Raw genomic sequence first — 24,601 nt, forward strand, 5'->3', positions numbered from 1 at the left:
ACCCACAACCCACGTACTACAATACCACGTGATATTGTAGTACGGTGATCATCACTTTTGAAAATTCCATCTTAAAACTCTAAAAATTACCTTAAAATAATTTTATAGATACTTCACTTCGAACTTTAAAAGTGATCATGCTCATTAAGGTTTTTTAAGCAATTAAATTTAAAAGTAAATCGTTGGAGACTAAAAATGTAAATTTGGTGGTTATTAACTACAGCGCTCTCAAAAATACACTATTAAGAAGATATAAAGCAATGTCACTAATAAAAATTAAAGAGCAGAAACCGAAATGTCGACTTTGAAATATCGTGTATTGTTTTTTTTTTCAATACTTCAATATGTTGTATAAATTTTTTGCTAGAGATAATATTTTAATAATATATTAATTCGCATCTTTTATTTAAATGACTATTTTATTTAAATTTTTTACAAAAAACTCGTAAAATATAAACAAATTATAATGAACCGACGAAGCTATCAAATGTAATCTCTACTTTATAAAATTCAATAAATCACTGAACTAAATTTACAAAATATTTGTCTATTAAAGTTTCAGTGAAATATTTAAAACAATATTAATTTGGTATGGAACATACATTAAATTGAATTATATGTTTGTTTTTACTAAAATTTTTACTTAAATTATGTTTAGAAAATAATTATTTATTTTGAAATAAATTAAAAAAATTATGATATCATGACACTGAACTGTAATTTACTGAAGAAAATACAATATTTTTATATATTGATGCCATTGTCTACAAGGTAGAATCTATCTCTACTCCACCAATACAGTATGATAATGTATAAGACAAAGAGATGAAATAGGGAAAGGTAGTAGATGGTATGTGCGGGGAACTAATATGGCGCAGTAGCGTCGTCGTTTGAATTTGAAGCAAGCGCATAATGCATATACAATAGTTGTCGTCAAGTCTCGAAATGTAATTGTACAATGGCGGTAGCTACAGAATTAAAGTGGAAAAGAATATTAAATCCAACAGGACCGCAACCAAGACCTCGACATGGACATCGTGCTGTGGCAATAAAAGATCTTATGGTAGTTTTTGGTGGCGGCAATGAAGGAATTGTTCATGAATTACATGTTTATAACACAGGTTAGTAAATAGATTTAGATTCAGAATGGCGACTGTCTATGCAATAATTTTATGTTTGTATAATGTCGTGTATACATTTATTGTAAACATGTCAACACTTAAAATTGTGTATTATGTTAATTATTTTTATTTTACGATTAGTTTATAATCGTTAACAAGTTCAATTATGTTTTATTTTGAAATGTTTATATTAGTTTAAAGCAATATGGCGACTTGCATGATTTACATGACGGCTATATAGATAGCCGGTTCCAAGCTTTAAATACTAAAATTCCCTATAAATTTGAAAGTTGTTTCAAACTTTCAAATTTTTTGAAACATCAAACAAAAACATACTTGAAACTTATGATGGTTGTCAAAATTCATTTTTATATAAATTTGTTAAAAATTCAATTTAGGTTACTTTCTTAGCTTAAAATTATTGTTAAAAAAAAGTATACACTTTTAGCTTTAATCTTTGATAATAATCTGTAGATGATTCTATAAAATTTACTTAAAAATTAGAAAGGATAATTAATTCAATTTTACTTGTTAATGAAATAGTTGCCGGTTACGGCATCTTTTACGTAAAAGTTTTCTGTGTTGGAAGTCTTAAAAGTGGCTCTAGAAATAAATTTAAAAAAAGTATAGGGTAATAATACCTTTTGGTACTGTTACGATACCGTAGATACTAATTAATAGAAAAGGGTTTATTGATTTTTTTTAAAGAGGGATTATACAAAGTGGCTTCTTTTTTAAGTTGACATATGCTTGCAAATATTTATTCGAATAAACATTTTACTCGATAAATCGAAATCTACTCAAACATTTTACTCGATAAATAAAAATCGAAACTTTTCAGTCCGTTTTTTGCCTAAACTGTACGACGGTCTGCGGAAAAATGTTACATTTTTAATCAATAACAACTTTTTAAGGAGAGTGTGCTTTTCATTGAGCTTGAAAACCTAGGCCACGTTTAATGCCTGCGTAAGATGTGCCCCAACATATCAAGCATTTTTTGCTTGACGCATTGTTATCGATATAAGTTATTTTTCGAGTTTCAAGTATATGCCAACTTTAAATAGACACCCTGTATATGTTAAAAAAATCCGCCAAATACGGATATTGAGGGTCGAAAATTTTTAATAATTTCTAATCATCGAAAATAATGAGTAATCAAAATTTATCTCTAAATTGATTCTTATTGATAGAAAAAATAAGTGTTTGCGAACAGTTAAAGGCTAAATATATTGTTTAAAATAATTTGGAGGCGAGTTAAACAAATTTTAGCTTTAAATTTTCGGAATGGATATACGGACACTATTGTGTGTTTGGCGTGAATCGCACGTTAAGATAATTAGTGTGAACAGAATATTAAGTTTTTTTGAGGAAAAATTAATATTTTTTCCCTGCGATTGCGTTCATTCATTGATCTACGGGTTGACCACGCCTTTAATGGGGTCGAGTTAGTACGGTTCTGCTGTTTTTTGGCTTTTTCGTTAACTCGATAATCACCCACTGATCCTTAGAAAATCTGAAAGAAGCTCAAAAAAAAATTAAGACCCATCTTTTAAACCATTAGAGATAGAACAAAAGTTTAAACTGTTTACCCGTAAGGGCGCAAATTAGGACAAAGCTTCGGTGTCCATTTTTTCCAAAACTGTAAAAGATAGGGATTTTAAAATTTGTAGGTAGCTTCAACTATTGGAAACATTCTCGTAAAACGATAAAAATTTTAGAAAATACTTTCGAAAACCAAATAAATGGCAGCCGAACGGCCGTCATACTTGAGTTGGTTTAAAAAAAAAAAAAAAAACATTTTAACAACATATTCTGCACATGATAAGAAATAAATTTAAGTACAAAAAAATATCGATTTTCTGAACCCATCACATGGAGGATCCCATTAATTAAATCGTTCACTTTACTCCAAAATACGAGGGTAGTTACACTAAAATCCTTCTGGCGCCCAAATTAATAATACACAATTGACTTTCAAATTAAGCTGATAATTTAAAAAAAATTTTTTTTTTATATTTTCAATTTTTTGTTTTAATTTACGATTACGGTTTTGTTTATTTCAGCTACAAACCAATGGTTTGTACCTACAACAAAAGGGGATGTACCCCCTGGATGCGCCGCATATGGATTTGTCGTTGATGGGACACGTTTATTCGTTTTTGGTGGAATGATCGAATATGGTCGATACAGTAACGATTTATATGAATTACAAGCAGCCAGATGGGAGTGGAAGAAACATAAACCTATACCACCACGTAATGGAAAACCACCTTGTCCTAGATTAGGGCACAGTTTCACATTGGTTAATGGAAAAGTTTATCTGTTCGGTGGTTTAGCAAATGATGGTGAAAATCCTAAAAATAATATACCACGATATTTAAATGATTTATATGCTTTGGATATTAAGTCAAGTACATCGACTGTATCGTGGGAATTGCCTCAGACTTTTGGAACGCGTCCTCCACCAAGGGAATCTCATACAGCCGTTGCGTATACTGATAAAAATACACAAGAAAGTTTGTTAGTTGTATATGGAGGTATGAGTGGATGCCGTCTTGGAGATTTATGGATATTAAATACAGGTATATCACATATTTTATTAAACATTCCTATTTATTTCTCTTATAAAAAGGAAGGCAAGAGTAATTGGGATTTTTTTTTAAAAACAAAAGAGGGGTACCGCAAGTGGGTCCCTAGTACCTAGACCAAGAGTCCTCTGTGCCCTTCTTGAGTGCGACATGTCACCCGAAGACGAGACGTCTTCGGATAGGAGGCGCTATTAAAATCGAATGAAGCTAAAGGATTTTGTCGAGGCCAGGTGGCACGCAGAAAGCCCATAGCTTCTCTGTCAGGATCTGTCCCAGGATTGATGGATTCAAGGTTTCGGACCAGAACATTCTGAATTTAACTCCCTACAGACTTCTGCAGGTACAAATAACATGTATGGAGGTTTCGTCATCTTCCATACAGGTTCTACCAGTGTGATTATTAGAGATCCTCATGTTATGAAGGTGATAGTTCAATCGACAGTGTCCTGTCAAGAGTCCTACAACTCTTCTCACCTGTGCTCTACTAAGTTTCAGACGAGCACAGTCGAAAGGCCTAGGTGTGGTTATACACAGTTTGGCCTGTCGCATGCCCTGCGCAAAATTCCAGTAATCAATTTGGGTTTGTAACTGAAGTAAGGTCAAACTTTTCGAGGTTTGTTTAATTTCTTTAGGTCGACAACTTAGGTTTAACATTGCCTTTGCATTGCAAACAACATAAAAAAAAAGCATCTGATTTGATGTAGCCCCTTTTTGATGTATAATTTGATTGAATTATAGACACAATAAAGTTTATGGCATGCAATAAAGTTATAACAATGGTGACTTCGACTTAAAATAACTCATGCCTGATTTGGATTGTAAAGATTACTAATATCGTAAAATTTGTGATGTTAGATTAAAAATACTAAATCCTCAAATTTTGTTTGCAGCAACAATGACATGGACAAAACCACACGTATCCGGACCAGTTCCATTACCTAGATCACTTCACACGTCAACATTAATTGGCAACAGAATGTTTGTTTTTGGTGGATGGGTTCCATTAGTTATGGATGATGTGAAAGCGTCTAGTCATGAAAAGGAATGGAAATGTACAAGCACTTTAGCTTGTCTTAACTTAGGTATAATTTTTACTTTTAAAACTTTTTAAAGCAGTCTTTAGGTTGACGGAAAATTTTATTCTAAAGAGTTGTAAAATCTTTCACAAGATACAGTATCCACGTGCATTAAAATAAAACTTCCTTTGAGGATGTACGAGCGCCAGGGCAATTTTGGATAAAAAGCTTGATTTTTTTTTAATATAAAGTTGAGTCTAAATCATGAAAATTTTAGGGAGGTTGCATGATTATTTAAAGAAATAAATGACTTTAAAAGTAGGTTCAAATTTGTTTTATGGTAAAACGGTAGATGGATGATATGTTTTCATAGATTTCTCCAAAACTAGTCGATGGAAATTTAAAAAAAACTGTTTAAATTAAAGTTCAAATCTTAAAAAATTATTGAAAAAAAAAAAAAAAAACGTTGTGTCTGACTAATTAAGGATGCATAAGCACGGTAATAGGAGCAGAAATTGACAATATAAGACGAAAAGTAATAATAAAATTTTTCGATATTTGGACTAATTTTCAAAATATCGAAAATTATGTTAAATTATTTAGCTTTCGATATTTCGAAAACCAAGGCGAATATCGAAAAATTGTATTTTTATTTTTCGTCTACATTCAAGTTATAACAAAATTCATCATCAAAGTTTAAAATAAGGTACACATAATTTCAACTTCGACTTTCTCGAGTGTAAAATTGACTTGGCGCTCGTACTACCTTAAACTAAAGAAAATTTATAAAACTGAATATTTTTTTTTGGGGTCAGTTGAAATTTTTTTTAAACTTTCATGATCAATAAATAATGTAAACTAGAATTTCTGATATACTCATTTATTTTTTTTACCGTCAAGTAGTGTCCGACCGAAGGTCGATTTTTGGCAGAAGCCGATTAATCGGCTATCGCCACAACCTTCGGCCGAAGCCGAGCCGAAGCCGAAGGTTTAAAAACATGATTTAAAACTTTAATATTAAAGTTGATCTCTAGAAGTTGATCTAGAGATTATGTTCTTTAGAAGTTGATCTAGAAGTCAATCAAAAAGATTATTTAAAAAGTTACCTTGAAATTTATTTCAAAATAATAACATTTAGAACAATTCGTTCAATTCCGACGTTTGCTAGGAACCTTCGGCCAAAGCTTCGGGTTCGGCCTGAATTCAGGCCGATGCCGAATGTTTGACCGAAGGTGTTTTTTTTGGTCCAAGGTGGCCGAAGCCGAAGCTTCGGTCGGACACTACCGTCAAGTTTAACCTTTGTTGTGAAAAAATATTTTTATATCATGCATATGACATATATCAAGGTATATTAAATTTAGTCCCAAGTTTGTAACGCCTAAAAATATTAATGCTACGAATAAAATTTTGGTACAGGTGTTTACCTAATTAGTCCGTATTCGGTTGTCTGTTCGTCTGTCAGTCAGTAAGGGACGTAAAAAGTAAGGTCCAGTTCGTAAATGATTCGAGGTCAATTGGGTTTTGGGTTCGTAGGACCCATCTTATAAACCGTTAAAGGTAGAACAAAATTTTAAATGTAAAAAATGTTCATTATAAAAATATAAACAACTTTTATTTCAAACATTTTTTTCGTAAACATCACTATTTACCCGTGAGGGCAAATAGTTATTAGTTATATAGTATGTATTATATCGGAATATCAGTCATGTGTCTGTGACATGTATGTATGTCTGGCTATCTAAGAGTGGCTATCTCTCTTTACTTACATAATGTGAAAAAATAAACGATTCCGTTTTCAACACTGTCTATACATGGATGATACAATTTGTATACCGTGCTTGGTACGTAAAAAGTAAGCGTGGGTCGTAAATGAGCAACATAGGTCAATTGGGTCTTGGATCTGTAAGACCCTTCTTGTAAACCGTTTGAGATATAACAAAAGTGTAAATGTAAAAAATGTTCCTTTTAAAAAAATTTTGTCTGAATTTTTTCGTTAACATCACTGTTTACCCGCGAGGGCGCAAATTAGGTGAAAATTTTTTAGTACGTATATATATGGGAATTTCAGTTACATGTTTGTGGCTATCTAATAGTGGTTATCTTTCTTTATTTACATGACGTAAAAAAACAAACGATTGGGTCATCAACACTGTCTTTACATGGTATTTCAACAATTAACTCAGTCAATTGTTTGTTTTCACTTGTTGTTTTTTCAAAATTTGTTCCTCTTTTTTAAAAATTTGCATGATTTATGATACAGCCTGTGTTGGAAAGCATTTCTAATAGAGAATCAATGTTAAGGATGTGCGAGCATCAAGGCAATTTTAAATAAAAAGCTTGGCTTTTATATGAATTTGGATTAAGTCTAAATCAATTCTGAAATTTTTAGGAGGTATTGTCAAAATTTTCCTAATTTATACACTTAAAAAAACGATATTTTACCTCGATGAAAAAATTATCGTAGATTTATCGATTATCGTGAATGCTGGATGCTACATCATTCTATATATGAAATTACGCGACGTCTACCATAATTATCGTATGAATTTCAATCCTGATTAGCAATGATTTCGAACACAAGCTGTATATCATTATGTAAATAATAAACTTGGGACATAATGTTACATTTATGTGAACCATATTTTTAATTTTTTGTGAAAGATAATATGTTTCAAAAGGTCATAATATAAAAGATAAGAACTCTCCCCAAAATTTCAAAAGGAGTGCGCTAGTATGCGCTATTGAGCTGAAAAAATTAAATATTTTAAAATTTCTGTTTATTTTCAAAAATTTTCTTGCAAAAATTCAGTCTTCTGATATTGTAAATCCTCAAAAAACAGCCTGAAGATCGACCTTAAATATCTGGAAATGTTAGAAAATGTTGAGATTTTGGTTTAAGTCACTTGTTTGTTTTCGTTTGTCATTATTATTATTAACTATAGAATTTCCATTTTTGGGTTCGATTCAATTTCGAATGATGACACTTTAAAAGCAGCCATGTAATTTTTGATCAATGGCAATGACATTGATTGTCATTGATTGACAATGATCAATGACAATCATGAAAAAATTAGAGCTCTGTTACCGAATTGACAAAAAATTAGACATACAGTGTGTGTGTGTGTGTGTGTGTGTGACTTGTTACTTTAAGTTGTAATTTGAATGTTAATGTAAAAAAAAAAAAATTTTTATAGAAAAAATGGAGTGGGAGGACATACCAATGAATTGTGTTGAAGAAAATATACCCAGAGCTCGTGCTGGGCATTGTGCAGTTGGTATCCATACAAGATTGTATATTTGGTCTGGCAGAGACGGGTATCGCAAAGCATGGCATAATCAGGTAGTAAGTTTCACCTTGTATTTTATAATCAAAAATATCAATGTGTATATATGTCGCATGATCTGTTTGGACAAAAGCAAACACGGAGAAAATACATTCGAAATTATATAAATACAATTCGAAATACTTCGTATGTTTAATGGTATATCGAAATTTTTAGTACCAGTACACTCTAGAAAATTCGTTCTTTTTCACTTGTCAAAATCATTTCAATTTCAATTAATCTTCTCTCGACTGTAAAGTTAGAAACATTTTCAAAAATTTAATTATAATAATATGCTTTCCATTTATTCTCGCTTTGATTTCTTTTTAGACCCGAACTCTGTGGTTTATCAAGAAAGACTGACTCAAGTCGCCAAGAGAACCTCCTTTTATACCCTGAGGTTGTTCTAGAGGCTTCTGGTTAAAAGAATATTCGAGAGAATGGTTTTATTCTATACTATTAGCTTCTATTGTCCTTTTTCTTGTTAGAAAATCGTTAAATTTAGTTTAGAAATTTATATCTAGACAGAATATTTTAAGATAAATAACTTACTTTTAACAATAAAACTCTTGAAAACACACTAAACTTGGTTGAAATTAAAAGATTGAAATTTCGGAAGAAGGCCCAGAAAGTTCGTGTCCAGTTCTGTCTTGATAGTTCTACTGTTTGTCGAGAGATGGCGCTTACAGCTCTCGGCGATCAGTTTAAAGTTGATAATGATTATTGTTGTCGGTCTAAACAAATTGTCTAGATCATTTCTAGAATTTTCTAGAAAATTTCGAATCGATTTTGACCGCTACACACATTTTGGAACTTTCTAAATCATTCCAGTAATTCGTTCTTTAAATTTCCGAAAAATTACATGAGTAAGAAAAGGACAGATACATATTTTTTCACATTTTTGACACCCACTTCCACCCACCTCAACCAATCTCTCTTACTTTCATCAGGAAACCAAGGGGATTTACCGCTCCAACGGGAAGTTGATTGGAGATGGTGCTCATAGAGAAAATCCTGTCTTCACGTATTAACATTAGCATTATATAATAGATTTAATTTCAATATGATCGATAGAGGCACTTTTTCGACATCATTGTATTAATCTGGCCACCATTAATTTAACTTTGGTCTAGTTTTTTTATTTTTATAGGTCAACGATTGTTCTTAGGCGCATCGTATTCAGAAAATACCTCTGATCATTTTGGTACATTTTTTTTCTAGCGCAAGAAAATTAATTATCATGGTAATAAAGAAAAAATGCATGCATCTTGTAAACCGTTAGAGATAGAACAAAAGTTTAAATGTAAAAGTTATTCCTTATAAAAAAAATTAACAACTTTTATTTGAATCATTTTTTCGTTAACATCACTGTTTACTCCTGAGAGTACAACTTACAAAAATACATTGGTGTACATTTTCTCCATAACTATAAAAAAAAGTGTGGTGAAAATTTTCAGGATAACTTCAACTAGTGGTTTTAGGGAACATTCTCGAAAAACAAAACAAAATTTTTGAAACTATTTTTCTAGAATTTTTTGCCCATTCAATCGAAAGAAAAAAAAAAGCCATTGTAAACCGTTAGAGATAGAACAAAGTCTAAAATTGACTTGGCGTTCGTATTACCTTAAAGGGTTTCGGTTTATTTTACACCTGTATTTAACACAATCCAAATTGAAAATATTTTGATAAGTTATTTTTTTGGAAATATCTGTGCGTAAAGACGTAAGATTTCAATGAAAACAATGCGTGAAAAATTTCGTCGTTTGTATTTTTTTTCGGGGTTCATAGAAAAATATAACTTGTACCGTGTTTGCTTTTTGACATTTTATGTATCCTATTCCCTATCTCGCCTACTAAAATTAACGACGCTTGCTATTTAACTAATTGAAGTTTTTACAATAACTAATTACATATGTCCACAGTTAACAACCCAACCTTTTTACTAAAAGGCGTTGTTGAATTAGCTGCCTTATTCATTCGTAACGTCTAATACAACATTTAATGAACTGGCTGGCTGTTGCTTAAGCCATTCATACAATAGGGTGATCCTTTGGCAAAATAAAAAATTAGGTGAGATTAGGTTATATTGGCTGTTCACGAAAGACACACTTAGGCCATAAGCAAAAACTTAAAGTGTAATTACTTGTTAATTAGACTTACGGGATGGAATTCGGAAAAACAACAAACTATTGCTGATAATTAATTTATAAAAAAAAAGCAAGGCAAGGGGCACGAAGTTCATTAAGGGAGACTTAAAAGAAAAGAAAATTGTAAGGAAGGGCACCACAAGGGGAGCATCAAGTTGATTAACGAAGACTAAAAAAAAAGGCAAGGCCTAATATTTACATATTTTGCCCATGGGGCCCCATGCCTTTTTCCTTTAATCCGCCACTGGGTTGTAGGCTTAAATTGAAGGTTTAGTTTACTTTGAAAAAGATTAAGGTTAAATATATTGCTGCTACCAACAAAATTTGGAAATAGGTGTTCATAAAATCACCTAATTAGTCCATTTTCGGTTTTCGTCCGCCTGTCTGTCCGTCTGGAAACAAGATAACTCAAAAACGAAAAAAGAAATCAAGATTAAATTTTTACAGCGTGCTCTGCACTTGAGGTCGAGTTCGTAAATGAGCAAATATGTAGTATGTATATTGTTAGTTCCTTTTCAAATATTAAGTTCCTTTTGGTACACAACAATATACAGACACCTATTGTTTATAATTTAAATTTATACGTTACATATATTATGTATGTGTTTGTTTGTTTATCTTTCTTTATTTACATGACGTTAAAAAAACAAACGAATGCGTAATCGACACTGGTATATGACTGACTATACATGGTATTTCAACAATTAATTCAGTCAATTGTTTGTTTTCACTTGTTTAATATAAAGTGAAATTTTATCATTTTTCGCTGAAATTATAATATATAGCATTTAATCATTCTTATTAAAACTATAATAATTATAATTCATTTAATTTGTAGATAAAATGCCACATCCTACCTGCACGTAGATCATTATTTCCAAATTTCCGCAAGTTCTATCCTATTATCCTCGATATCCAAAAAAAGAAAACTAGGGTGAGTCATTTAATGTGTTGAGTCAGTAAATTTTTGAAGAAAAATTAAAATACTAATTTAAAAAAAAAATAATACTAAGTACAAACTTCGTCATGTGTACAAAGATTTTAGTACAAGCTAAGGATTAAATCTTTCATAAGAACTATTCTAGTACAGTAAAAGATGTTATAAAAATCGGTTAATATAGGAAAATGGAAGAAAATGCTCGCATTTTGCTAAAACCTCATGGAATGTATTTCTTGTCAAATATCATTAGTAATGCATGAGTTAGTGGTGCAAATGTTTCTATTTGTTAATAAACAATAAATTGTTAATTCAATCAAACGATCAATGTTAAAATTCACTTACAAAATTAGTAATAGACTAAGTTCACCGATATACCAACTGGGCTACCGATGGTATATGTATACAAATATGTTATATATTATAAAAATGATCAATAAGTTTATTTCAAACCCTCTGTAAAATAGTAACAATTCATGTAGTTGACACAACCGCACCATTGGCTAGACATGACACTTTATTAGCACGATTATATATTCCAACTAAGTACAATTTTATTTTCATCAATAAAATGCATGGCTTTAAACTAAAATCAATCTCTTTCATAGAAGTAATGATTTTTTTTATTTAACTTCAGTGATTTTGTATCAATGAATTCATATTTTAAATTCAATCCCATTCTATTATAAATAAATATATTTAGCTGTACTTGTTCCAATCATTAGGAAATTGTTTGAAAGTATTTTTACTTTATTTCAATATGAAATGGCCAAATTCGGGATGAGGTTATCATTATTTTAATAATTTTTTTAGTATAGGATAGGTTCAAATACGTCAAAATTCTATTCCGATATAATCCTTGCTAGAGCAATGTATATTCTCATCGTTATGGGAACTGTATTTATAGATAACCGATTTAAGAAAGATTTAATCTTCAGTTTCCTACCACTGGTTTTTACAGAGTATTCTTTGATAAAACACATGAACTACAGGTATCAATGTTGTTAAAGAAAAATTTTTTAACTTTAAATTCAAAATTTCTATGCTTGATTATTTATTACAGGTGTGTTGTAAAGATTTATGGTATCTGGAAGTTGATAGACCAGCTGCCCCTGGTCGTGTTACACTGTTTAAAGCTTTGGTAGATCGATTAGAAGTTAATTGGCAGCCACCGCCACAGACAAACACATTTATTTTACAAGTACGTATATTCACAATATTCTATCCAATTTCGATAGTCAGACAGTAAAGTTTTAAAAATTGCGGAGAAATCGAAGATGGATAAATATTTTTAGGTCATACTATTCTAAGGAGATGGAAATTGGACCTTTCACACATCGTCTTTTCATATCTAAATTAATACCTATAATAATTTTATAAACAGGTACAGAAATATGATATGCAAAGTACCACAACCAGAGTCCCATCAAGTGGAATTCAGCAGCAACAACCGTACATTCCACCTCAGGTACCATCATCTCCAATTGATACAAAACGAAATTTACCTGCTACTGGAACACCTTATCAACAAACATCAACAGCATCACCAGTTGGTGTAAAACTTCCTATCACACATAAAATTGTTACACCAATTCTAAAAGAACCTGCTAAACCCAATTCAATACACATACCGACAACGGCTGTGAATGTTGAAGCAAATCAATCACTGCCAGCAAATGTTTTTATGAGTCCACCACAGTCTGTTCAACGACGGCCAAGCATTACTGCAGGTAAATATTATCAAAATTTATGGCAACTGGTATGCTATTAGGAAAATAACTTTGTTCTGACAACTCTTACGCTATTTTATCCGTGTTTTAAAAAGAGATTTTACCTATATTTCAAATAGCTGTATCTCTGCGAAAAATCATCGAATTTGGAAGCTCAATATATCGTTTAAAAACTTGAACTTTTTAGTTTTGGAATCTATTGCTAAAAAATTATCACTCCTTGCCGCTTTGCACGGAGTGTTGAAATGATGAAAAATGTTGTCCCAAAATTTTATATAAAATTAAGGGATTTTACAACAAATTTGTTAAACCCAGTCGAAAGTTTGTTTATTTTTCTTATAAATGAGCTATAAAAAATTCCCGTACGAGCTTTTTAGATCAGTGTATTCGATTTCTAAGCAAAATTGACACTTCTGAATTAAAAATCCTGAATAATATTAAAATGAACTTCGTATCGCGTAAACAAAATTTAAATAAAATAACGGGAAAGCACTGTTAATTTATTCCAAGATGGGAGGGAAACAATCCGGTTATTCAGAAATGACTGTGTATTTTCAGATGGCCAGAAGTTAATTTTGACTATCATTATCTCGAAAACGAAGCTTGGAAGATCTTGCATTTATTGAATTTGACTATCTTTATCTCGAATACGAAGTTTGGAAAATATTGCATTTATTGAATTTGACTATCTTTATCTCGAAAACGATGCTTGGAAGATCTTGTTTCATTGAATTTTCCGAATTCAAATCTTGGGTACTGTATAGAACCTGTATCAAGTTTTGAATTGTATTACGACCATGAAAATATTTTTCATTCAATTCTTCTGAAATTATCTGGATACGGTGTCAGGAATTAACTTCGTGATTTTTGGAATTCGCAATTAATTCTTCCTAAATGACGTTTTCTATTAAATATCGAGTAAAAACAGCTAAACGTGAAGATTTAGTGAAGTCAATGCTCTCGTCAAGACTTAAAGACATAAAAGGATCGGAGTTGATGTCAATTTTTTGTTAGCCTGTAATATTTCCGGTTGGTTTCTTCTTCAAAAATTACCCCGCTTGAAACAGTTTACAATACCGAGCAATGAAATTTGTAGTCGAGTAACTTGCCGCGCTGGTATGACAATTTTTGCCAACATCATAGATAAATAATAAAAAAATAACATCATAGACAATCATAGACGTCGACTGTTTTTCTGTCTTTCATTGAACTTGCATTCCTTTTGCTCTGGTTCGCTTTTTTTACTAACGGATTGGTGACTTGTTTCTAAATGCCAACTATTTTACAATGTCAAAAAATCACTAGCTTTCATTCGTAATATAATACTTTATAGTGAACTTTGTGATCGATGGCGTGTCCAAAATATTTTAATCACATAATCTTTTCTTTTTGATCTTGAAACTGAGAAAAAATATTCAATAGCTTTTTTTCCGCATAATTATGAGACTCAAAAAGTGATCAGAGAATTTTATTTTATTTTTACAATAATATTTGTATTTGTATATAAACCTAAAATTGTTTCAGATGGCCAATTAACGGCTGGACCACAATCCGGATCATCATCGCCATCGCAAACAGCAACCAGTATATCACAGGCTCAACTAATAACAGCTGGTGGATCACCGGTCAAAACTCAAACCGTAACTGTGCCTCGCATTGCGTCTGTACATAATACAGCAACACCAGTGCAAATAACTAATGTACCACAATCGTTAGCAAATACAACAACATTTAATAATGTACTAAATAAGACGCGTACAACAAGTGCCGGACAATTTTTGAATTTGTCTGATTTAGTTATGTGTAACCCTGCTCAAACAAGTAAGTTTTTTTTCTCAGAATTACTTAAGATAAACGGAGACTGCGGGGATGTGGGGGGATAATAGTATGAGAAGGAGACGAAATTGATGGACCGCCGACAATTGAGAGGGTTAGCGACCAAAATGAGCCCCCTCGGATCAAAGTATGACTAAATATCTACAAAATATAAAAAAAATCAAATATTTTTATTAACTTGCCTGGCAGTTAAGTAGAATTAACATTTGGGGCAGAATAACTATAGACACGACGCTTTATCTCCGTGTAAAAAATTATCTCAAACCCCTTTCAATTGAAAAAAGATCAAAACTTATTGAATTTTTTTTTTTTCAGAAACCACAACTGTTCGAATAAAACATCCATCAGTAGTGCCTGTAATTCGTAGTCCAATAATTGCTCAGCCAACTTCACAAATAAATTCAGCAGGAAATGTTGTAACACCAGTGACAGCTGTAGCATCTGGCACAAAACAAGTAATTTTAAGACAAACTGTGGCGGCTTCATCAGCATCAACCTCAAATTCATCTCCGTCAACTCAGACACTTGGATTTTCACCAGGTGGACATGTGGTTACCTTAGTCAAAACGAGTCAAGGCTTACAAGTAACTAATGTAAGTTCAATTCAATAACACTGTATGGCAAATTAAACCAGTCCTGGTATCTTTTTTAAAATAGCTATTTTCTATAAAATTTATCTTGCTGATCTCGAAAAAAGCAACATAATTTTTCTAACACATCACGTTTTAAATATATGATTTGAAAAATATTTTCATGTATCTCCACTTTGTGTTATGGTGGCCACATTAATGAATTGGAAAGATCTAGAACTGTCAGGGAATTGAAATTATACTAGAAAAGTTAAGGAAGTGTCAGGCATGGTGGCATCTCATTACTGAAAATGGTAGGGAATTCAAAATTACTGCAAAAGTCAGAAATGTTAGGGATTTAGTTTCGTAAAAATGTTATTAAACTTTGAAATATTATTTTCTATACGAATTATTTCAGAAAATGGCGCATGTGATTCTTCAGTCATATTTGCTATTACGATTTTCCCTGTTCGTTATTTGTAAAATTTTAGTTTCACTTTCTTTCAAAACAATTTAAAAGTAATAATTTGCTCAGGGAATTTTTGAATTATTCAATTGAAAAACCTGGAACAGTAAAATAATTTCATTTAAAAAAAACAGAGGCCACCATTTATGTAAAGGTTTTTCATCTTTATTTTAAAAATGCAAATTTATATTGAGCTCGGCGTATCAAAGCGAGGAAAGTAACTCGAAAATTTTGATGTTTCTATTCTATTTTCTATTCTATTCATGCGAGCTATTTTTATGTTCAAAAAGAAAATTTATGAAAAAAATGGATTTAACTGCAATTAGGTTAAGGGTTAAGACAAAAGGGACAATTTTACCCCGCAAGAGGCCTCAATACTGTGTTTATTGTGATCAAGGGACTTTCTATTATCATAAACCGCAACGAAAAAAAAAAAAAAAATGGAACATGCACCGTACTTGCTCAAACAGCCGAACGACTTTAATACACTGTTTGATTTTATGTGTGTTCAAATTGTTATGTTGGCTTAATGGACCCAATTTATTTTCAAATATTATTAAAGGTACCAAAATCGTGCCACTTAGTATAATTGTTACTCCATCAAATGTTTTAATTAATAAATTTTCAAATATTTTGTTTAATAATTTTAGATGCCCAAAGTTAATATTGTGTCTGGAAAAGGTGTACAAACAATTCAACAAGTACAAGGAAAAACAGTTTCTGTTCAAGGTGCTGGACAAGCTCAAGCTACAGGCCAACAACAAATTGTTAAACTAATAGGTATTTTATTATTTTTTATTTCTAATTTTTTTATAACAAGACGAAAAATTGCATTATGTTAATATTTTTTCCAATCCCCGAAATATGTTCCTATTTAAAAGTACATACGAATTTAGGTAAAAATGTTGACATATGACCAAAAAAAATACAAAAAAACTCTCGTGAGAATACCCAGAGACTAATTATAATAATAATAATAATGGGGTTTAACCTCCGTTTTTTCAGATAACTGTCTATTACAGAGGCCACCCACAGCATTATTCTTTTAATCTTTAATTATTTCATTTTAAACTGCATCCAATATACGATTAAATTTTTATGATGTGAGTGGAGTCTGTTACTTCGTTCTTATCCAAGCGACGACAGTTATAATTTTAATGCCCACACTGCCGCTGCGTGGATTCGAACTCGCAATCCCCCAGTCGGTAGCCGAACGTTCTAAAGACGATTTAGATCATATGGCCATTGAGCCGGATCAGACGCTAATCAAGAAATTTTGCGCCCGTAGGCAGTTTCAAATATTAGCGAAATCCCCTTCTCCCGTAATAAAAATCTATCAATAAAGGACTTCTTTTTAGTCCACTAGTTTCAAGTTCTCTCGGTCACCTTTATTTATTATTCTCTTTACATTTCTGCATAATATATGGAAAATAACATAAAATATTTTTGATTTTAGGAAATAAGGTTTTGAAAACTTTACCAGGAAATGTTGTTCAAATGACAAAACCAGGTCAACCAGGAAAAATAGTTATCTCTAAAGCCGGTGGAAACAATCAAATATTAAATCGTGCTGGCCAACAAGTAATTGTTGTTACAACTGGATCAACGTTACGGACAATTCAGACAGTTACTACAACAAAAGCCAGTAAGTATTCTACAAAATTTTTTTCTTTTTTTGAAAATGTTTCACAAGATTACTAGTTGAAGCAACGTGCAAATTTTGAACTCTCTAACTTTTATAGTTTTGGAGAAAATGGACACCAAAGTGTTATCCTAATTTGTTTCTAACAAATCAATATTTTTGTTCTAACAAAAGTTGTTTATTGATATGTATTACATATACACAGAGTATAAAAATGAATAAATCTGGCCGTGTAAATATGGGTTATTTTACAGAGTTTATTGGAAAAATTTACTTAATAATGATTACTTTTTTAATAGATACCGGTGTAAATATCATATCGTCTGGTACAAATGCAGGAAATTTAACAAATTTACAATCATCAGTGAAATTAATGGTTGTCTCATCCGCTCAATTACAATCAGGAACTGGTGGAAAACCAATAACTATTACAGTACCTGGTAATTCAGCAAAAACAATGACTATACAAAAACCTGGTCAACAACTTCTTGGATCTGGTGGTATTTTAACAGTACCATCCAATCAAATTATAACAAGTGGTGGAGGACAGGTAATTTAATTATTTTTCAATTCTGTGTCGAAATTTCGGTTCTTTATAATTTTTCCATGTCCGAATGTCAAAGCTATTTAAATAATTCCATGTCAAAATATTTCAATCCATAAGTTGATAAAAAAAATTTTCGTCAGTGCCGCTGAGTGAATTTTCGTAGCCGATTGAGGTCCACAAAATCGACCAATGGTTTTCGTCGTATTTGCGAAAATCAAGTTCCTTTTTGCTAAATATGGTCGAGTAATTTGTTAAAAACTATTTAATTTTTCATAACGCTACCAATCATGTTAGGCAATAAATTTTACAGTTATAAAATTATGAAAACTGATAATATTATTATTTTGATGAAAAAATATTTTATTTAAAAAAAGAAATAAAAGGCCAAGAAATCGTTAAACGTCCCAAGTTTGTAACGCTTAAAAATAATGATGCTAGGAAAAAAATTTTGTCATAGGTGTTCACTAAATCACCTAATTAGTCTATTTCCGGTTGTCCGTCCGTCCGTCCGTCTGTGGACACGATAACTCAAAAACGAAAAAAGATATCGAGCTGAAATTTTTACAGCGTACTCAGGACGTAAAAAGTGAGGTCAAGTTCGTAAATGAGCATCATAGGTCAATTGGGTCTTGGGTTCGTAGGACCCATCTTGTAAACCGTTAGAGATAGAACAAAAGTTTAAATGTAAAAAATGTTCCTTAAATTAAACAACTTTTGTTTGAAACATTTTTTCGTAAACATCACTGTTTACCCGTGAGGGCGCCAATTAGGCGGAAATTTTATAATATGTACTATACTTGATTATCAGTTATGTATGTGTCACATGTTTGTATGTGTAATGTGATAAAGAAATCAACACTGACTATGCATGGTATTTCAACAATTAACTCAGTCAATTGTTTGTTTTCACTTGTTAATTCTGTGTTGAATATAACAGAGCCTGGAAAACAATGCGTTAACCTCTTAATGTGCCTTAATTTCATTAAATACGAATGTGAGTCGTAGCCAAGCGGTCCGTAACATTATATATTTGTTAATCTTATCAGAATTATTCTTAGAATGGGAGTCGTTTTCGCACTTGATCTTTTTTCTATGGAAGACAACTTACGATAAATACTCATAATGTATTTTTTTTACAGAAACAAGTAATGATTGGAGGCAAACAAGTAACTGTAATGGGTCAGAAAACCGTAACACTTCTAGGAAATCAATCTCTGGGTACACATGGTATACAAAAATTGATCTGCCTACCAACATCGGCAGCCGCCTCTACCACATCAAACTCATTGTCAAACACAAGCGAAACACCCACTAAATTTATGATTGTGCGCCCAAAATTACCAACTGCGTCCACAATTACATCGTCTTCAACCAGCTACGATACACCAGCAACTACTGATGCAGCTTTAGCTGCTCTCGCGGCTGAAGCTGGTTTAATTGACCCACAAGAAAAGGAAACAGATGAAAGTATGACATGGTCTGCGGGATCTGATTCAGGAGCAAATTCTGCAGCCACTATTAAAGAACCAGGACTTAAAGGTGGATCCATACGGTACACTAAACTAGGTTTAAAAGGAGGAGTACAACGGTTTCATCCGTATAGGCGTCCATTTAGATTAGGTTTATTTGGTGGAGGAAGTGTTGGAGAAAATACACCTCCAGAAAGTCCTCCAGAGGAATCAAGTTCCTCACAAGAGGAACCTCAACAATCATCACCTGCACAACCAGTTGAAGAACCATCAACAGTACACGAAGAGAAAAAACCCGATGAGGAGGAAAAAGAAGTTGTAAATACTGAACATGAAAAAGAAGCATCCGAAGTACAAGAAAGTTCAGAACAAAAAACAGAAAGTCAGGAAAATCTACCAGAAGAAACGACACTAACGGAAGACCAAGCATTGGCAGAGCAGGAAAGTAGTAAAACAGAAAGTGATTCAGATATAACCCAAGCTGTGGGTACGAAAGAAGAAAATGAACAAAATACTGAAAGTGAGAATAAGAATGAAGAATTACCAGCAGATTCACATCCTGCAGAAGAGTCTATATCATCTGAAGCACAATCAGAGGAATCGCAAGTTTATGATACAACCGCATGTCGATTACAAGTACCGACGTCACCGGAAGAAAGTGGCCAAGAAAGTGCCACGACAACACCTGTTCCGCCGCAAAACGACGATGCTAAACAAGAACCAAGTATCCATGGCGATGATATGCAAAAAGTTGAAAAACTAGAAGATAATAAATTCGACAGAAATGAAATGGATTATGAAAATAGTAAAACGGAAGAACCAACGTCAACTACACCAAGTGAAGCACCAAAACCTGACATGATGGATGAAAGTAATACGGAAAATACACAACAGTCTGAAAGTATAGATAAACTTAAACAGGTGAGACAATCAATATAAATCAAAATGTATTAAAACTTGAGACCAAACGCAGCTTCCTACCTTGATCGGTTCTAGAGTTACGACTGACGCAATCATCCTATTCTCTCCCACCCTCCTTTTCTTAAATGCACCCAATTTTATACAATATTCAACATTTTTTAATCTCCCAAAACTTCTAGGCGAAAAACACGTTCAACCCCTCTTGCGCCTACACCATTATAGTTTTTTTTAAGAAGGTTGAGGCTGTGTCCACACAAGCGTCAAAGCTAGCTTATTTTGATTATTTCTCTGCTTTAATATTTTCACTTTCAAACATCATTCAATAATTACGTAATCAGACTATTTTTAATTTTTTAATTAGCTAATGCATTTTTAGCTAGTGACTATTTTTTTAATTAGCTAGTGCATTGGAAAAATAAATTTATATAAAATTCTGTAGAGGTTATGATTTACAAAGTTAAAGAAACAAATGTCTTAACATGCGACTAAAGATTATCGAACGGTTGACGACGGGTTAATAACGGTATGTGTTTTACAGGAGGAAGCATCTGACAAAGCAAAACCAGAAATGGATTTTATATCAAATCAGACGCCACAATTACCAGTAGCTCCATCACCTATTGCGACAGAATTAGACAAATTACAAAATCTCGACGATCAAATGTTAGGAGTACATTCAACAGAATCCACAAACGCGCTAGCAACATTAGCAACAGCTGCAGTAGTACGAAGATCAACACCAAAGTCACATGAAGTCCCCACCCAATATAGTCAAATTGCAAATATGAGTTTATTACCGCCTGGTGAAGAGAAAAAAACTGAAGATAAAAAAGAAAATTGGTTTACTGTTGGTATTATTCAAGGAAATTCATATTCCGTGAAGGAATATTTCTATTTGGATAATGTTGAGGGTATTAACCTAGATAATTTACCAGATTTAACGAATGTGAAAAAGACACCTTTGGCATCTGGTACAGCGTATAAGTTTCGTGTGGCAGCTATTAATTCAGTTGGTATTGGACCATGGTCTGAATTATCAGCCTTTAAAACATGTTTACCTGGTTTCCCAGGTGCACCGTCTTCGATAAAAATATCAAAGAGTGCTGAAGGTGCGCACTTAACTTGGGATCCACCAGCTAAAGGACAAGGCGATATTAAAGAATATTCTGTATATTTAGCAGTTAGGAATCAAAAGAAACCAGACTCTCCAAAGGTAAGTAATTTTTTTTTTTTTTTTTTTTAATATTTTATTTTAGTAATATTTCTCAACTATTTACACATTGACTCAATTTATCAAAAACCTGATAAAAATTGTTCTTTTTATAAAAGGCTACATTTTGTTTAAATCAGGGATAGAGGGATAGAGATCTGAAGATTAAATATTTCTTTACTTTAAATCTCCGAGCGAGCATTTCGATTATCTGTGATCTGTGATTATAGCTTCCATGATGATAGAACATTAACGCTCTTAAAGACTAATTAGCAAGGATTGAATCGAAGTAACATTCTAACTAACGTATTTTAATCGGCCACATGAACTCAAGATTTAACTAAAAGATATCACTACTGTATCACCCCTTGAGTTGAACCACAGAAGACGTACGCACTGTAGTTTAACTCGGGAGTTAACCAAAGATTCTACTCGTTTTTAATTCACGAAAAATGATGACTTCAAATTGTTTATAGATTCTAAGAACTGTTTGTTAAGTTTGTATTTAAAAAGATAAAATTTCTTCAATTTGCAAAGACTGTCGATTACGTTAAAATACATGACTACCCTATCCATGGTAGCCATATTATTGGAAAACCTAGAAATGTCAGGTAATTCAAATTCTGCTGGCAATGTCAGGAAATTCCGTAAACAAAGAGATAAGTTAGGGAATTTAATTAATTTTGAAACAAAAATTTTATATAATTTTATATAAAAAAATGGCACATGTGATCGTAATATCTTGTGTCATATTTAAATAATACGAATTTCTATGCTCTTACTTGTAAAATTTTCGTTTCACTTTCTTCAAAACAATTTAAAAGTAATAATTTGGCCAGGAAATTTTTGAATTATTCAACTGGAAAACTTGGAAAAGTCAGAGAATTTTATTTCGAATAAACAGTGGCTAACCATGCTATCGTAATAATAAATTTAATTTTGTATAAAAAATGTTAATTTTTAGGATCCAAATCCATTATCACCTTTATCATTCATTCGTGTATATTGTGGAGCTCCAAATAATTGTGTGGTTTCAAATCAATCATTATCAGCAGCACATATTGACTCAGCTTCAGCGAAACAAGCAATCATATTCCGAATTGCAGCAAAAAATAATAAAGGATATGGACCTGCTACACAAGTTAGGTGGTTACAAGGTAAATATAGATTTTTTGATCCATTCATAATATAAGGATGTCGAGCACCAAGGCAATTTTAAATAAAAAGTTTGATTTTTTTTAAAATATGAAGTTGGACTAAGTCTAAATTAATTCTAAAAATTTTAGGGGGGATTGATTGTCCGATTATTTAAATAAATGACTTCGAAAGTAGACAATTATTGAAAACAAAAAACTCACGTTGTGTCCGACTAATTAAGGATGTATGAGTACGATAGTGGAGAGACAAATTAAAAAAAATATATTTTTCAATTTTGATGGCGAATTATGTTATAACATGGCAAATATAGGCGAAAAGTAAGAATACAGTTTTTCGATATCTGGAGTAATTTTCAATATATAGAAAATTAAAAAATTTATTTAATTATTTAGCTTCCGATATTTCGAAAACCAAGACAGATATCGAAAAATTTTATTCGTATTTTTCGTCTACATTCATGAAGTTATACAAATAATTTTTTTAATTTAATTTTATAGAATCAGCAGTGTCAAATTCTGTACCAAGAAAACGCTCTCCATCGACTTCAAACGGTTCTGATAAATCATCAACACCGGTCTTAAAACGACCGAAAACACAAGGAGATGAATTTTGAAAAGACCTTCTTTCATACATTTCATAACAGTAAGTTTAATATTTATAAAGAGTCTTAAAAAATTATTATAAACAAAGTATTAAATTTTTTTTTAACTCTAAGTATAAGAAGGGCTCCACGAAGCCAACAAATTTTACGCCAATTATTTAAACCATTTTTTTTTATAGTTTTCAATAAAGACAAAAATTATTTATTGTGACACACTCGTTTTAGACGCTCTTACAACAATCTAAAACTGACACAAAAAGATCTATTTTCAGCGTTAAATTAAAATTATAAATAATGAAGATATACTTCCAAAAGTGGAAGTTCTTTATTGGAAATTTTCTTCTCTTTAAGAATCTTTTTTTTTTAAATTACATATATACTTTTTTTTCATTTTTAATTGTTTATAACTTTTGCAGTTTTTTATTATCAACAAACGTGTCCGGCATATTTTTCTAGAAATCATTCCGAATTTAATGAGTTATCACACGTTTTTTTCCCACCTTTATCTCTATATTTCTCCAATTTTTACTTTTTTACTAGACTATTAGAGTAATCTATCGTTAAGATTTCCTATTTTATACGAAGTAGATAATTAGCTGACACTATTCTTTGTTTCAGTATAATGCCGAGTTGATAACACGTATCACCAACTCAACCACGAATAATTGTGTAAATAGTTCTTAATCATGAAAAGAAGTAAGTCAAAAATAATAAAAAAAATTCAAAAATAAAAATAAATAAATAAAACCACCTTGTGTGCCAATAGAGACTGTACTACTAAAAAAAAAAAAAATACATGTTCTGCTTGAAGATTATTTATAATCATTATTATTTTTATAAAATACATAATTATAGAAAATAACTTTTCCACTAAAGTTTAAGTCTGTTTAATTAAAAAAAAAAAATAAATAAAACAAGAAACAAATCAATATTTTGAATTATATTATATATATCATTCTTTATTAGATACATACATAAACATAGTTATATAAATAAATAATTATTATTTGTTTAAACAAATTAATTGATTAATTAAATAAAAAAAAAACAAATGTATTATATATTAGTGAAAAAAAAAAAAAAAATGTTTATAATTTAAGGAAAAATACGACAACAAATCAAAAAATTATTATAATTAATATCTTTTTACAAAAAGTTGACTAAAGAATGTAAAGCTCCGTCGATTTTAGTGAGATTATCGTTAATTTTCGAAACTAAACAAGCAGCAATGCTTCACCTCTGCTTTTATACTAAAAATTTCCTATTTTCGAAAAAAAAATTACAGTTATGTACAATTTCCTGCATCTTTGATAACTTTGA

General features: G+C 31.4%; 1 protein-coding gene across 2 annotated transcripts; it reads left to right on the top strand.

The window, feature by feature from the left end:
• The first annotated feature begins 919 nt into the window (after positions 1-919).
• LOC123302178 (host cell factor-like) lies at positions 920-24,081 on the top strand. 2 transcript variants are annotated; one of them, XM_044885006.1, is made up of 16 exons: positions 920-1,121; positions 3,185-3,703; positions 4,600-4,791; positions 7,920-8,068; positions 12,196-12,333; positions 12,517-12,862; positions 14,387-14,683; positions 15,014-15,291; positions 16,384-16,513; positions 17,190-17,378; positions 17,675-17,925; positions 19,062-20,312; positions 20,851-21,525; positions 22,487-22,679; positions 23,178-23,322; positions 23,900-24,081. In XM_044885006.1, exons 1-15 carry the CDS (start codon positions 959-961, stop codon positions 23,291-23,293), a joined length of 4,887 nt encoding a protein of 1,628 aa, XP_044740941.1. In that variant the 5' UTR covers positions 920-958; the 3' UTR covers positions 23,294-23,322; positions 23,900-24,081. The 2 variants fall into 2 exon arrangements, with proteins under 2 accessions (XP_044740941.1, XP_044740942.1); XM_044885007.1 differs by having other exon boundaries at positions 7,920-8,065.
• The last annotated feature ends 520 nt before the right edge of the window (positions 24,082-24,601 follow it).

This window comes from Chrysoperla carnea, chromosome X (assembly GCF_905475395.1).
Source record: "Chrysoperla carnea chromosome X, inChrCarn1.1, whole genome shotgun sequence".
NCBI classification, from domain to species: Eukaryota; Metazoa; Arthropoda; class Insecta; order Neuroptera; family Chrysopidae; genus Chrysoperla; species Chrysoperla carnea.